General features: G+C 37.7%; 1 protein-coding gene across 1 annotated transcript in view; it reads left to right on the top strand.

Annotated features, from left to right (window-relative positions):
* The window catches only part of GPR158 (G protein-coupled receptor 158), a 456,409-nt gene that overhangs the window by 232,868 nt on the left and 206,053 nt on the right, over positions 1-17,488 (top strand). The window contains exon 4 of the mRNA XM_033208979.1: positions 8,240-8,463. Coding sequence (XP_033064870.1) covers positions 8,240-8,463 — 224 coding nt within the window. The remainder of the gene's footprint in view (positions 1-8,239; positions 8,464-17,488) is intronic.

Here is a 17,488-nt window from a genome sequence, read left to right on the forward strand (position 1 = left end):
CAACCCCATCAAAAAGTGGGCAAAGGATATGAAGAGATATTTCTCAAAAGAAGACATGCATACAGCCAACAGACACATGAAAAAATGCTCGTCATCACTGGCCATCAGAGAAATGCAAATCAAAACCACAATGAGATACCATCTCATACCAGTTAGAATGGCAATCATTAAAAAGTCAGGAAACAACAGGTGCTGGAGAGGACGTGGAGAAACAGGAACACTTTTACACTGTTGGTGGGATTGTAAACTAGTTCAACCATTATGCGATTTCTCAAGGATCTAGAACTTAGAAGTACCATATGACCCAGCCATCCCATTACTGGGGATATACCCAAAGGATTATAAATCATGCTGCCATAAAGACACATGCACACGTATGTTCACTGTGGCACTATTCACAATCGCAAAGACTTGGAATCAACCCAAATGTCCATCAGTAACGAACTTCATGAATTTTGACAGTCAAATGAAGTTAAATACATTGTTAAAGAGGAAGTTTTTTATGATACCATGTTACTGTTTGCCATTTGTGAATTGATCTCATGATATTTGTGAGCACAAATAATAAAATGTCCTCATAATTTATTTTCCAGCAAGTTGTCTTTTATACATGAATATTGAAATATTTATCTAACCAACAATTTATTTCCCATATCAGGAAATATAGAATTGTTTGGAGTTATATTCAGTTTTCAACCTTATACCTAGTTGCTGCTAATTCAGTAGACGGAATACCTGTTAACTATGATTTCTCTCTTACTTGAGGAAGATAATAAAGTATATAGGCTTTTTCTATGTCCTGCACTCATGACTGTATTTCATGGCCCACTAGTCTGAGTCTTTTGTAATTTAATATAGGTGGGAAAATAAAGATATAAAACCATTGTTCTATTCTTAGAGAGCTCACAGTTTCCTTTCACATACCGTTTAGATCTGTGGAACTCTAGCAGTAAGCAGAGTAGAATAATACAGTCAAGTAAAGAAAATCACAGTAGCATGTAACCTCAGGAAAAGAACTGAGCAGAGACAGAGTATATCAGTCATGGAAATCTCTCCATGTTGATGTGGGTCTCTGGACAATGATGGGGCAAAGGAAGTACATTGAAGTGCACCTTTGGACAGCAAATGTGGACTATTCAGCATACTGTCTACAATTCATATGTTTCAAAATTCTACCCCGATTCTCCATTTCAAAAGATTGAACACAGACAAGTAACTCAGTCTTCCCAGTGAATCAAAATTGGAGAACATTACAATCACTATGCAAGAACCTTAATTTATGTGAATAACAAATTACGTCAATGTAGAGGAGACCATAATTAGGAAAGGTAGATGAACAATAACATTGAATTAGTGACAAGACACATATCTTTCTATTATAATGCAGAAATGATATCAAAGTCCAACTTAGAAATAACATTTTCTAATAAGAGAAGAAAAAGAGACTAATTTTTCTTTAATTATATAAATTTAACCCATACAAATACATTTCTAAAAGAATGTACTGCATTTTTAATTGCAAAAGATGCTTTTTTTTAACGCTAGGGTGTATCTTATGAAAAAGAAATAAATAGCTGATCCTAAGTCCAACTGTTTAGAATGTTTCATAATGGCTTAGTTTATTTGACACTACTCTATACTTATTAGTTGAATTTGGCAAAATCTGACAAGAGAAACCATTTTCTTTTTGCTAACATGACATTAAGGTTGTTCCTTTGGTGATGATGTCAGCTTATTGGGCCTCCAGATGTTAAAAGCCCTGCTTGGGTGGTTTGATTAGCCCAGATATTAGAGTATCTCTCCATACAGCAGTTGAGTTATAATCAACACAACAAAGAGTGAAATAGAGAGGGCTCTACTCTTTAAGTGCAGTGGTTTAACTGGAAGCAATTTATTTCATTCTCTAGTATATTTAACAAATGGATTTAGATGTAGTATTATAAAGGAGCAAAAATGACCACAGGCAAGAATAAACTACTTCCAGGAAGTAAATTGTTTTGTGAATGTAAAGGAAAGCCTTTAACATCATGATTAGAGTTATCTTTGTGATCTACAAGATCCCAAGTTAGTTCACTTTTCCATGTCCATCACATGATTACCATATTGTTCAAATCTAGGGGCACCATTCAAATTCTATTCTGTATGAATGCTGCCAGAGACAGCTCACTTTGGAACGTGGAAGCTATGATACAAGCTTTTCTTGCCCTGCATCACATACTGTTGACTCACCTTAGATTTTAGCTACAGTGGACAGTTACTATTACTGAACATGCTGCCAGTATCCAGCTTCAAGTGCCCATAGAATTTCTTTTCTTTTCTGCCTCAGGGCTGTCTCTGAAGCCCCCTAAGCTTGCTCAGCCCTTGCCCAGAAGTGTAGTGAAATGGAAGTTTCCTGGGATAACTGTCAAACAAAGGGATTGGTAGTTGCTGCATAAATATTCCAGCCTTCCATCCTCTGGAAAGTCAAATCTGAAGGGCATTGTATACAGTTTTTAGAGGGATCCCAGCAGGATTGATCCCCCATTTTCCCACAGTAATATCCGACTCAGTAATCTACCTTTTCTTACCTTTTCTTTCTTCCTTGTCTTACTATATCTGATTTCCTTCTATCACTCTATCTTTGGTCAACCTGAAATTGTTGAAAGGATCATATTTCAATTTAAAAGAGTTTATTCAGCAAAAAGGTGGGAATAGCCAGCTGGGAAACATGGACGCCAGAGAACTGTGGTCAATGCTACTAAGTTAAAAGTTAAAATGTCTTGCTTATTGGAAGAAAACAAATAAATTTAATAGGATTGCAATATTTTCTATAAAAAGCTGGTTTGTGAGTTACAACTATTTAATTAGTTATAATTTGCATTCTTTTCCATCTGGTTTAATTTCTTTACAGCTGGTTTTCATTTTCTTTCCAGTTTACAAAACTGTATTTAACATTCCATCTTATGACAATGTGATAGCCATGAAGTCTTTGTGTGAGAAACATATTAGTAGGAGGGAAGTTAATCTATAATAAAGATAATTAAGATCAACAATGAAGAGGAAGACGATCTTTTCTGGTGCCTTTTAGTCACTTGCAACATTTTACAAAACAATGTAGATAAGGAATAAGGCTCATCTATAATCAAAGATACAAAGGTTATAGCTGCCGGTTATGTGACTTGAGCACCATAATCACATTCCTTTTAGGCTCAAAATAATTTAGAGTTCCAACAGCTTAGATTTTGAATTAGCTATTTTTATATTTTACACCGTTTAGGAGTCACCTCCTAAATCAGACATCTGTGTCCAAGTTCGTATCTCAGGTTCTGCTTTCTGGGGACCAAGATGAAAATAGCAGCTTTAGCTGTTTGGTAGTGGTAACTAGCACATAAATTCAGGAAAAAAATATTATTTTCTGTTAAAGCTTTCTGCATTTGCAGTTACAGAAATAATTCTTTGCTTCTTGTAAAATAGGAGGCAGAGTGACAGATAGTTTGGGGATAATTAAGAATTTTGTTTGGCATTAATATTGGGGGGGCCTAGGCATCTTTGCTATTTTTAGTCATTCTTTTGGCAATGTTATCTAGTCTCGTGGCTCTAAATACTCCCTAAGTGCCCATTATTTTCAAATATTTATTTTCAGTGCAGGCCTTTTTCACATATATCAAGATGCCTTTTAGATGTCATCACTTGGATCTCAAGTAGATATCCTTAACCTGACATGTCAAGATTGGACTTAGGATTTCTTTCAAAGCCTTCTCCACATGTGTGCTTTCCCTTCTTGGTTAATGGTAACTTTTTTCTTCCACTCATTCATACTAAACACCTTGGAGACAGCTTTGACACTTTTCTTTCTGTCTCACGTGATAACCAAGCCATCTAAAATTATGTCAACTCCACCTTCAAACTCTGCATGCAGCCATTTTTACTGCGATACTGTGGTCCCAGCCTCTATCAAGTCTCACCTGGATTATTACAGTAGCTTCTCACCACTATCCTTGCTTTTTCCCTTGTCCTCTGTAGTATGTTTTCTATACAATCAAAGCAATCCTTTAATTACATAAACCACATCATGTTACTCCTTTACCCAAAATCCTAACCCTAACCCTGCAAAAACTAAGCTTAAATATACTGAGCACTTAACATACTGCAATATTTTTCAAGTTTGAGTGATTCGAGGTGCTAAATAGTCTCTGCTTATCCCATCTCAGAGAATTAAACCTTAGCTGATGTGGGTGAAGTTTCAAGTTTCATTTGTATTGAAAGTAAATAATGTATGCTGTTTAATTTAACTTCTACTGTACTTCTTTTTATGGTATTTTGGTTTGTGTGGTGATTGCTTGCACCTGTTAGGATTCACTGTCCTTTGTTGCTAATGTCCAGTGCCTGGTAAAGCCATTTGGTTTCAATTTGTCCACTGTTTTTGGTTGTTTCTGATGGGAAGGTAAATTTAAACCCTGTTCTTCCATCTTGTCCAGAAGGGGGAAATCCTAACCTCTGTGTCTCAAATCTGAATCTTACAGCTCATACTTTATCATCTCCTATTCTACAGTGCTCTATGACTCTTGACATTGTAGTCACCATCATTAGACCTTCTGAATCCTTGATACCTTTATCTTAGTGAAATGACTCTGGCTTCACTTACGTATTTATCCAGTTCGTACTCGAGTTAACGCATTGTTTTCTCAGTATCCTGGCTTCTCATACTTCTCAGTTTTTGACTTGACTATGATTCTTTAAGTTTTTATCTGTATTGGATACCTTTTTTTCATCATCTCAAATTTCTCTTCGCCTTGTCTCTTTCTCTACCCATTGTGATCACCATTTCCTGAAGGTTTTGAATGGCTTTGTGTAAGTGCCATTGTGGTGTGCCTTTCCTCATATGTTTCTCACTTTCTGTTCTGCTATGAGGTACCTCTGTGGTTGTGAAACAAGATGTGAGAACCTGCTTTGGATCAAGTGTGCATAATGCAGGCATGTGGGGGCAGTTGATGATTCTGGAAACCCTTTATCAATTAGTAAGGTTGATAATGGAGACATGTTTTCCCCTTTATCTCTACGATTGACTCAGATTCAAGAAGTCCCTGGAGGATTGAGCACAAACTGCACCAAGGGAGTGAAGGCTGCAGCTCCATTATACAGCCTTGTGTTGGCTTTCCTCCTTCGCCTTTTTACCTCTCCTCTCACACTCTTGCTGTCTGGGAGCACATTTTGTAGTTACATGAAAAGAAGCCTAAAACTGTCATTAGCACAATCCTGTTTTTATTCTCTGTGTGTGACTGTTCTATCCTCTGCGTTTTTTTCTATGCTACCGATAATCGTACAAAATCACACACTATCTTGACTATGTTTCTTAGTAATGCATACTGTCTTACTCTAACTGGATTATTTTTCTGCCAAGTGATCTGACAAATCATCTTGTATTATATTTCTGCCTCAGCCTTCATGTCTTTAGTCTCAAAAAAGGCCTTCCTCACTCTCAATAAGTATTCTTACCTGCTTTGTTGAGAAGGATAAGACTCTACAAGATTGGCTGCCACATTTTTTCTACTTCAAAATATATTTTTTTCCAACTGATTCCTTCTTTCTGCTAAAAAACAGTACACCTTTTAAAAATCTTTGATTTACCTCTACTATTTTTCCAGTGTTAGAAGAGATATCAAATATTCTTAGAGTTAATTTCTCCAACTATGCTGTTGATTACATCCAATCATGACTTCTCAAATCCTTCCTTTACCAGTTTTCTCATATAGTTACTCAATTTCAAATGGCCCATTTTTCCTGGATGCAGTTGTGTTATGATCTCACCTGTTTCAAAGAAAACAAAAACAAAATCACTTTTTAAAAATATCATCATTATTCCTATCAACCATGAGTTTTTCTTGCTTTTTTCATTCAATAGTGCATTTATTTAAATAATCTATCTTATTACTTATTTAGTATGTAAGCCTTGACAACTTAGGGACTAAATCTCCTACTCTTTGGAAACTATTATCTTATAGGTCAGTGAAGAATAAAATAATTATTAAATCTTGTAGACTTTTCTCAGTCCTATTGATCACATTATAGCACTTTTTAGTAAATTTCATTTCTGTTATGACACTGTAAATACTCTTCCCTGTCTAGCATTTCCCCCTGTATATTTCCCAATAATTATCTTATCTACTCCCAGAGATCTCTGCAGGTTCTGTCTCTAACATTCACTCTGTATCTCAGTTCTTTCTTCTAACTTCTCTGTTTTGGAGGAATATCTTTTTTTTAAGGCACCATGAATTCCTAATTACTCTTTGCATCTCCTATATTTGGAGAAAAGGAGAAAGGGCCAGTTACTATGATTTCTATAAATATTAATAATCTCAACCAGGTGAGGTGGCTCACACCTGTAATCCCAGCACTTTGGGAGGCCGAGGCAGGTAGATCATGAGGTCAAAAGTTCGAGACCAGCCTGACCAATATGGTGAAACCCTGTCTCTACTAAAAATACAAAAATTTGCCAGGCATGGTGGCCCATGTCTGTAGTCCCAGCTACTCAGGAAGCTAAGGCAGGAGAATCACTTGAACCTAGGAGACGGAGGTTGCAGTGAGCCGAGATCATGCCACTGCACTCCAGCTTGGGTGACAGAGTGAGACTCCATCTCAAAAATAAATAAATAAATAAATAAATAAATAAATAAATAAATAATTCATTTAATCCCACAGCAATTCATATTTCATAAATAAGTACACTAAGACCCCAAGTGGTCTAGTGAGTTATCTCATGTCATAGAGTTTTCTGGAGTAGGGAACAAAGTTTGCTTGACAATAAAATCCATTTGCTTCTCATCATGTAACAGAATGATGACTCTTAAACAGCATTATATCCATAATCATCAGAGAAATACTCAATTGTGTTTTTGCTATTGTCTTTACTGAGGAAACAAAGCAGACAGATACATTGTAGAAAGATTGTGAACCTTTAATAGGGGTTGAAAGGAACCAAGACTTTCTGTTAAACTGTGTATTATTAAAATGCTGTTACCTAGAAGAACCTCTTTCTCAAATTCCTCAGTTAATCAAAGTTGTGTTATATCCTGAAGTGTGTTCATATTCATTGATGTCTTTTATATTGAATTCAGAGTTGGAAATTGTTTGTTTCTTTTTTCTTCATATTTGTCATTAATTGGATAGATGTTGGTGCTAAACTCATCTTAACTATTAAAGAGAAGCTTTACCTATTGGGCTTCAGAAGTAACTTAAGTTTGATCATTGAGACAGAAGAACCTAAAATTAAAAGGAGGATCGATAGCAGTAAGTGAATAGTGCTGAAAATGTCCTAAGAGCATGCAAAGTGGGAAATTACATGATAGCTTATAAGTATGGACTGTACTCTTGGCAAAGGATGTACCATTATTAGGCAAATTGCACACTGAACAACTGTCAATTAAATACCATTTTACCTAATTTAGACCTAATGAACTTGGTAGATGAGATCCTTGATGAATGAATTAAGGAGCAGTCGAAGTCTCATTTTGGATTCTGTGCTATCTAGGTCAAGAAGTTCCCAAAGGTATGCATGTATTTACTTGGTACATAAAAACATCAACTTTCTTATTCCTACTTCTGGTTAATTCTCTTACAAATATTTGTGGAATATGATTTGTGCTTTTCAGTTGGTCAGTAGTAGAGAACGATATAAAAGACTTAGAAGGCCAGGCACGGTGGCTCACGCCAGTAATCGCAGCACTTTGGAAGGCAGAGGTAGGCGGATAACGAGGTCAGGAGATTGAGGTCATCCTGGCTAACATGGTGAAACCCCATCTCTACTGAAAATACAAAAATTTAGCCGGGCATGGTGGCGGGAGCTTGTAGTCCTATCTACTTGGGAGGCTGAGGCAGGAGAATGGTGTGAACCCCGGAGGCAGAGCTGGCAGTGAGCCAAGATTGTGCCACTGCACTCCAGCCTGGGGGACAGAGCAAGATTCCATCTCAGAAAAAAAAAAAAAAAAGACTTAGGAAAACTGTTCCCTGTCTCATGAAGCTTTTAAAATTTTGCTAATTTTCCTCAACCACTGTCACTGATGATTTTTAAAATCAAAAGGATAAAAAGAATTTTGTAAGAGTCTAAAGTAAAAGTAACTCTTTCTCCTAGCAAGAGAGTTGATAAAAGGTCTTTAATAAATGAGAAAAGGAATGAGGAGTCAAGGATGTCTTTTGACTCTATACTCAATCTTACCTACCTAAGAGGTGGAAATGACACTGTGGTTTTATTTGGAACTTTCAGGAAGGGGTCCGGATCAACATATTTCAGGAAGTACAAAAGATGTGTCAGAAGAAGCCTATGTCTGCCTACCTTGCAGGGAGGGCTGCCCCTTCTGTGCAGATGACAGCCCGTGCTTCGCCCAGGAGGATAAGTATTTGCGACTTGCCATCATCTCCTTCCAAGCCCTGTGTATGCTGCTCGACTTCGTTAGCATGCTGGTGGTCTACCACTTTCGCAAAGCAAAGGTAAACCCAGGTACCCTGGTTATGATCCTCTTGTTATAGAGCAACCTCTTTTTAAGCAAACAGAGTTTTCACATTCAAGTTCCTTCTCTACTAAGCAGCAGTCTTTCTATAATATGATTGGACTAGAATATGAAAGTTATATTCTTTAGCTGACCAGAAGAATAGAGATTAAAACATGATACTTTAACATTTACAGAATGTTTCCCCTTGTTTAGTCTGGATCTCAAGTGCTTCATTGACTTAAATGACTGTCCTTTACATCATGTCTTTGGCATCTAGAGAAACTTATTCTGCCAGTATCCAATGTATTATTAATATTTTTGTATCTAAGAAGCTTTGTTATGTTTATTATATTTTTCTTATGTTTAAAGATGGTAAATGACTCAACTATTTTTTAGCACATTATACTTTGAAGAATGAATTTATTTATGACCTTATATTTTGTCTTACGTTAGTGTCCCAGAATAATAACAATCCTGGGAAGAACTTATACAGCTTTGGAGAGAACATGTCCTTTGGTTCTATTCTAAGTAATCAAGAGTAGTATAGACCAGGAGCAGTGGCTCATGCCTGTAATCTCAGCACACTGAGAGGCCAAGGCTGGAGAATTGCTTGAGGCCAGGAGTTTGAGACCAACCTGACCAACATAGCAAGACCCTGTCTCTACAAAAAATAAATAAATTAAAAAACCATTTCTCTACCAAAAAAAAAAAAAAAAATTAAAAAACCATTTCTCTACAAAACAAAAACAAAAAAACAAAAACTAGCCAGTGTGGTGGTGCCTGCCTATAGTCCCAACTATTTAGGAGGCTGAGACAGGAGTATCTCTTGAGCCTAGAGTTCAAGACTACAGTGAGCTCTGATCACACCACTGCCCTGGGTGACAGAGTGAGACCCTGCCCCGTCTCAATAAAAAGGGGTGGGTAGAAGCATTTGTATGCCTTTCAGTCGAGGGTAGATGAAATGTTAAAATGTGCAGGACAAAGCTTTAGGGGAAGCTTTTTCAAGTTGGCCACCCAATTAGTTACATGTAGCCAGTGTTGTATTCGAATTTGTGGTTCTGATGCTTGCAGAAATGTATTTGTGCCATTGGAAAGAAAACAAAACCTAAAGTTTCCAATCTTTTCCAGATTCAAAGGACCTCTTTATACTGGGAAAGTTGTACAGATTGGTTTAGATTACGATTGGTTTAGATTACAGAGCTCATTGAAGGTATAAAGTGTTCCCATTAGAAATTGTTTTAAAAACCCTCTGTGAATGGCATCTATTTTGAAGCCTCAAGTTACACATTTTTATTATTAAAAAGCCTCTGTTGAGATTCTAGGAGATTGTATTCATTTTGTTAATGTTATAGACTTTGATAGTCATTAAAAATGGACAATTTCATTAACAGAAGAATCCAGCACAAATTAAAATCAAGTTTTAAGTCAGCAAGAAAGTGCAAACAGGCAGATTGCTCCTCATTTAACCAATACTTAATCTTTCTTTTGCAACAAACTATGTGTTATATAATAAAAATTGTAGGCAAGTAGAGTTGAGAAATATATAACCACTGTTACCTAGATAAAATTAATTAGTTTTGTAAAAAGCCTGTCAGTGGCATAGCAGGTAGAATTGAAAGGTCTGTTTATTAATTTCTCTAAAATCTCTCTGATATAATGTAATTCATTTATATGGTAGATAACACACAGTTCCCTATGAATTTTAATTGATTTTGATAATTAATGATTGCTCTGCTAAATGAGTCAGTAATACATGGTAGGTAAAATATTACATTGGATATTTAAAAACCTGAGATAGTTCTGACAAGACCAATGTCTTAATAAACGTTAATGTTACTTAGCTTTGCCAGTTATTAAACCTTGCTAATTTCCCTGGACCTTCATGTGAAATGTCATTTTAATGACCAAAATCCTACTTTACAGGACTATAATGAGAATACATAGCTTTACATGTCATTTTAGTGAAACTTCTATAGATTAAAAACTATTAATAGTAGGAATTGATAAATTAAACATTATCTAGTTTTCAGATGATCACCTTTCGAAGAATCAGTTTTTGCAGAATGTAACATAATAAAAGGGGGATATAAGCTAATAAAGTGAATGAACATAGATTATGTATACTGATGAAAAGAAATGTTTGATGAAATTTTCTGCTGTGATTTCAATTGCTAAAAGCAAGTGTAAAAATGATAGAACATTCCAGTATAGAGATTGGAGATTTATAGCATGTAGAATTTGGATTCGCTTTTTAAAGATTTCCTGTGTCTTTGCAACATTTCTTTGGATGAAGAAGAAACTTGATGATCTCTTTTGTAGCAATATTGACATTTCTTTAGGAGTTTCCTATTACATTCTCTACGCATTGATAATTAAAAGAACAAAGCCCACACAATTTATCAATTTACATCTATTTTGACAAAAAAATCCAATTGTAATACAGAAGTAGCATAACAATTGTGGGTAAATGTTGCAGACTCAGATTGTTTAGATTTGAATTCTGTCTCAGCTCCTTGCATACTGTGAGACTTTGTGAGAATTGCTTAGCCCTTTTTTGTCTAGTTTTCTCCTCTGTAAAATGGCATTCACATGCCATGTACAAAAATTAAATTAAAATGGATCATAGATCAAAATGAGAGAGTAAAAACCCAAGAAAGTTTTATTAGGATAAAACACTGGCATAAATCTTCATGAACTTCAGTTAAGCAGTGGGTTCTCAAATATGACATCACAAGCATACACGACAAAAGAAGTAGATAAATTTGACTTCATGAAAACTTTTTTGTATCAAAGACAGCATCAAGAAAGTAAAAAGAAAACACATAGAAGATGAAGATATTTGTAAATCCTACCTCTGATAAGGAATAGTATCCAGAATATGTAAAGGACCGGTAACCAATCAATAAAAAGAGAAGTAAAACCAATTTAAAAAGTGAGCCAAGGATCTAAATAAACATTTCTCCAAAGAAAATATATAAATAAGCCAAAATATATATGAAAGGATTATCAACACGTAGTCATTAGGAAAACGCAATTCAAACTAACAATACCCACTAGCATAGCTAAAAATAGAAAAGACGGTAACAAGTGTTGTGGATGTGGAGAAATTGACACTCTCATTCATTCCTGTGGGAAATGTAAAATGGTACAGCCCTTTTGGAAAATAGCTTGGCAGTCCCTCAAAAAGTTAAAACTCAAAGTATGATATGACCCAGCAATTCCACTCCCGGTATATATCCAGAAGAACTGAAAACATATGTCTACAAAGAAATACACACACCAATGTTCATAGGACATGGATGAACCTTGAAAACTGCTAAGTAAAAGTGTTACAAAAGATCACATATTGTATCATTTCATTTAAATGAAATGCTCAGAAGAGGCAAATACATGGAGACAAATAAATTAGTGGTTACCAGGGACTACCAGGAAAGAAGAATGGGGAGTAACCGCTAATGAATTCAAGGTTTCTTTTTGGAACAACAAAAATGTTACAAAATTAGATTATGGTAATAGTTGCACCCCTCTGTCAATAGGCTAAAAACTACTGGATTATATACTTTAAAAATGTGAATATTGAAGGGGGCAGAGCAAGATGGCCAAATAGGAACAGCTCCAGTCTCCAGCTCCCAGCTCCAGCGACACAGAAGACAGGTGATTTCTGCATTTTCAACTGAGGTACTGAGTTCATCTAACTAGGGAGTGCTGGACAATAGGTGCTGGTCAGCTGCTGCAGCCCGACCAGCGAGAGCTGAAGCAGGGCGAGGCATCGCCTCACCTGGGAAGTGCAAGGGGGAAGGGAATCCCTTTCCCTAGCCAGGGGAACTGAGACACACAACACCTGGAAAATCGGGTAACTCCCACCCCAATACTGCGCTTTAAGCAAACGGGCACACCAGGAGATTATATCCCATACCTGGCCGGGAGGGTCCCACACTCTCGGAGCCTTCCTCATTGCTAGCACAGCAGTCTGGGATCTAACTGGAAGGCAGCAGCGAGGCTGGGGGAGGGGCGCCCGCCATTGCTGAGGCTTAAGTAGGTAAACAAAAAGCCCTGGGAAGATCAAACTGGGTGGAGCTCACAGCAGCTCAAGGAGGCCTGCCAGTCTCTGTAGACTCCACCTCTGGGGACAGGGCACAGCTAAACAACAACAACAACAACAAAATGCAGCAGAAACCTCTGCAGACGCAAACGAGTCTGTCTGACAGCTTTGAAGAGAGCAGTGGATGTCCCAACACGGAGGTTGAGATCTGAGAACGGACAGACTGCCTGCTCAACTGGGTCCCTGATCCCTGAGTAGCCTAACTGGGAGACATCCTCCACTAGGGGCAGACCGACACCCCACACCTCACACGGTGGAGTACACCCCTGAGAGGAAGCTTCCGAAGCAAGAATCAGACAGGTACCCTCGCTGTTCAGCAGTGTTCTATCTTCTGCAGCCTCTGCTGCTGACACCAGGCAAACAGGGTCTGGAGTGGACCTCAAGCAATCTCCAACAGACCTACAGCTGAGGGTCCTGGCTGTTAGAAGGAAAACTAACAAACAACAGGAAGGACACCCACACCAAAACCCCATCAGTACGTCACCATCATCAACGACCAGAGGCAGATAAAACCACAAAGATGGGGAAAAAGCAGGGCAGAAAAGCTGGAAATTCAAAAAATAAGAGCACATCTCCCTCCAAAGGAACGCAGCTCATCGCCAGCAATGGATCAAAGCTGGACAGAGAATGACTTTGACGAGATGAGAGAAGAAGGCTTCAGACCATCAAACTTCTCAGAGCTAAAGGAGGAATTACGTACCCAGCGCAAAGAAACTAAAAATCTTGAAAAAAGAGTGGAAGAATTGATAACCAGAATAATCAATGCAGAGAAGGCCGTAAACGAACTGACAGAGATGAAAACCATGACACAAGAAATACGTGACAAATGCACAAACTTCAGTAACCGACTCGATCAACTGGAAGAAAGAGTATCAGCGATTGAGGATCAAATGAATGAAATGAAGCAAGAGAAGTCTAAAGAAAAAAGAAGAAAAAGTAATGAACAAAGCCTGCAAGAAGTATGGGATTATGTAAAAAGACCAAATCTACGTCTGATTGGGGTGCCTGAAAGTGAGGGAGAAAATGGAACCAAGTTGGAAAACACTCTTCAGGATATCAACCAGGAGAACTTCCCCAACCTAGTAGGGCAGGCCAACATTCAAATTCAGGAAATACAGAGAATGCCACAAAGATACTCCTCCAGAAGAGCAACTCCAAGACACATAATTGCCAGATTCACCAAAGTTGAAATGAAGGAAAACATCTTAAGGGCAGCCAGAGAGAAAGGTCGGGTTACCACAAAGGGAAGCCCATCAGACTAACAGCAGATCTCTCGGCAGAAACTCTACAAGCCAGAAGAGAGTGGGGGCCAATATTCAACATTCTTAAAGAAAAGAATTTTCAACCCAGAATTTCATATCCAGCCAAACCAAGTTTCATAAGTGAAGGAGAAATAAAATCCTTTACAGATAAGCAAATGCTTAGAGATTTTGTCACCACCAGGCCTGCCTTACAAGAGACCCTGAAGGAAGCACTAAACATGGAAAGGAACAAGCTGTACCAGCCATTGCAAAAACATGCCAAAATGTAAAGACCATCGAGGCTAGGAAGAAACTGCATCAACTAACAAGCAAAATAACCAGTTAATATCATAATGGCAGGATCAAGTTCACACATAACAATATTAACCTTAAATGTAAATGGGCTAAATGCTCCAATTAAAAGACAAGACTGGCAAATTGGATAAAGAGTCAAGACCCATCAGTCTGCTGTATTCAGGAGACCCATCTCACATGCAGAGACATACATAGGCTCAAAATAAAGGGATGGAGGAAGATCTACCAAGCAAATGGAGAACAACAACAACAAAAAAAGCAGGGGTTGCAATACTAGTCTCTGATAAAACAGACTTTAAACCATCAAAGATCAAAAGAGACAAAGAAGGCCATTACATAATGGTAAAGGGATCAATTCAACAGGAAGAGCTAACTATCCTAAACATATATGCAGCCAATACAGGAGCACCCAGATTCATAAAGCAAGTCCTTGGAGACTTACAAAGGGACTTAGACTCCCATACAATAATAACGGGAGACTTCAACACCCCACTGTCAACATTAGACAGATCAACCAGACAGAAAGTTAACAAGGATATCCAGGAATTGAACTCAGAACTGCACCAAGCCGACCTAATAGACATCTACAGAATTCTCCACCCCAAATCAACAGAGTATACATTCATCTCAGCACCACATCACACTTATTCCAAAATTGACCACATAATTGGAAGTAAAGCACTCCTCAGCAAATGTACAAAACAGAAATTATAACAAACTGTCTCTCAGACCACAGTGCAATCAAACTAGAACTCAGGACTAAGAAACTCAATCAAAACCGCTCAACTACATGGAAACTGAATAACCTGCTCCTGAATGACTACTGGGTACATAACGAAATGAAGGCAGAAATAAAGATGTTCTTTGAAACCAATGAGAACAAAGATACAACATACCAGAATCTCTGGGACACATTTAAAGCCGTGTGTAGAGGGAAATTTATAGCACTAAATGCCCACAAGAGAAAGCAGGAAAGATCTAAAATTGACACCCTAACATCACAATTAAAAGAACTAGAGAAGCAAGAGCAAACACATTCAAAAGCTAGCAGAAAGCAAGAAATAACTAAGATCAGAGCAGAACTGAAGGAGATAGAGACACAAAAAACCCTCCAAAAATCAATGAATCCAGGAGTTGGTTTTTTGAAAAGATCAACAAAATTGATCGACCGCTAGCAAGACTAATAAAGAAGAAAAGAGAGAAGAATCAAATAGACGCAATAAAAAATGATAAAGGGGATATCACCACCGACCCCACAGAAATACAAACTACCATCAGAGAATACTGTAAACACCTCTACGCAAATAAACTAGAAAATCTAGAAGAAATGGATAATTTCCTGGACACTTACACTCTCCCAAGACTAAACCAGGAAGAAGCTGAATCCCTGAATAGACCAATAGCAGGCTCTGAAATTGAGGCAATAATTAATAGCCTACCCACCAAACAAAGTCCAGGACCAGATGGATTCACAGCTGAATTCTACCAGAGGTACAAGGAGGAGCTGGTACCATTCCTTCTGAAACTATTCCAATGAATAGAAAACGAGGGAATCCTCCCTAACTCATTTTATGAGGCCAACATCATCCTGATAGCAAAGCCTGGCAGAGACACAACAAAAAAAGAGAATTTTAGACCAACATCCCTGATGAACATCGATGCAAAAATCCTCAATAACATATTGGCAAACCGGATCCAGCAGCACATCAAAAAGCTATCCACCATGATCAAGTGGGCTTCATCCCTGGGATGCAAGGCTGGTTCAACATACGCAAATCAATAAACGTAATCCAGAATATAAACAGAACCGAAGACACAAAAACCACATGATTATCTCAATAGATGCAGAAAAGGCCTTTGACAAAATTCAACGGCCCTTCATGCTAAAAACGCTCAATAAATTCGGTATTGATGGAATGTATCTCAAAATAATAAGAGCTATTTATGACAAACCCACAGCCAATGTCATACTGAATGGGCAAAAACTGGAAAAAATCCCTTTGAAAACTGGCACAAGACAGGGATGCCCTCTCTCACCACTCCTATTCAACATAGTGTTGGAAGTTCTGGCTAGGGCAATCAGGCAAGAGAAAGAAATCAAGGGTATTCAGTTAGGAAAAGGAAGAAGTCAAATTGTCCCTGTTTGCAGATGACATGATTGTATATTTAGAAAACCCCATTGTCTCAGCCCAAAATCTCCTTAAGCTGATAAGCAACTTCAGCAAAGTCTCAGGATACAAAATTAATGTGCAAAAATCACAGGCATTCTTATACACCAGTAACAGACAAACAGAAAGCCAAATCATGAATGAACTTCCATTCACAATTGCTTCAAAGAGAATAAACTACCTAGGAATCCAACTTACAAGGGATGTAAAGGAGCTCTTCAAGGAGAACAACAACCACTGCTCAGTGAAATAAAAGAGGACACAAACAAATGGAAGAACATACCATGCTCATGGACAGGAAGAATCAATATCGTGAAAATGGCCATACTGCCCAAGGTATTTATAGATTCAATGCCATCCCATCAAGCTACCAATGAGTTTCTTCACAGAATTGGAAAAAACTGCTTTAAAGTTCATATGGAACCAAAAAGGAGCCCGCATTTCCAAGACAATCCTAAGTCAAAAGAACAAAGCTGGAGGCATCACGCTACCTGACTTCAAACTATACTACAAGGCTACAGTAACCAGTAACCAAAACAGCATAGTACTGGTACCAAAACAGAGATATAGACCAATGGAACAGAACAGAGTCCTCAGAAGTAATACCACACATCTACAGCCATCTGATCTTTGATAAACCTGAGGAAAACAAGAAATGGGGAAAGGATTCCCTATTTCATAAATGGTGCTGGGAAAATTGGCCAGCCATAAGTAGAAAGCTGAAACTGGATCCTTTCCTTACTCCTTATACGAAAATTAATTCAAGATGGATTAGAGACTTAAATGTTAGACCTAATACCATAAAAACCCTAGAAGAAAACCTAGGTGATACCATTCAGGACATAGGCATGGGCAAGGACTTCATGTCTAAAACACCAAAACCAACGGCAACAAAAGCCAAAATTGACAAATGGGATCTAATTAAACTAAAGAGCTTCTGCACAGCAAAAGAAACCACCATCAGAGTGAACAGGCAACCTACAGAATGGGAGAAAATTTTTGCAATCTACTCATCTGACAAAGGGCTAATATCCAGAACCTACAAAGAACTCAAACAAATTGACAAGAGAAAAACAACAACCCCATCAAAAAGTGGGCAAAAGATATGAACAGACATTTCTCAAAAGAAGACATGTATACAGCCAACAGACACATGAAAAATGCTCATCATCACTGGCCATCAGAGAAATGCAAATC

Source organism: Trachypithecus francoisi, unplaced genomic scaffold, assembly GCF_009764315.1.
Source record: "Trachypithecus francoisi isolate TF-2019V2 unplaced genomic scaffold, Tfra_2.0 Lachesis_group9, whole genome shotgun sequence".
Taxonomy (NCBI): Eukaryota; Metazoa; Chordata; class Mammalia; order Primates; family Cercopithecidae; genus Trachypithecus; species Trachypithecus francoisi.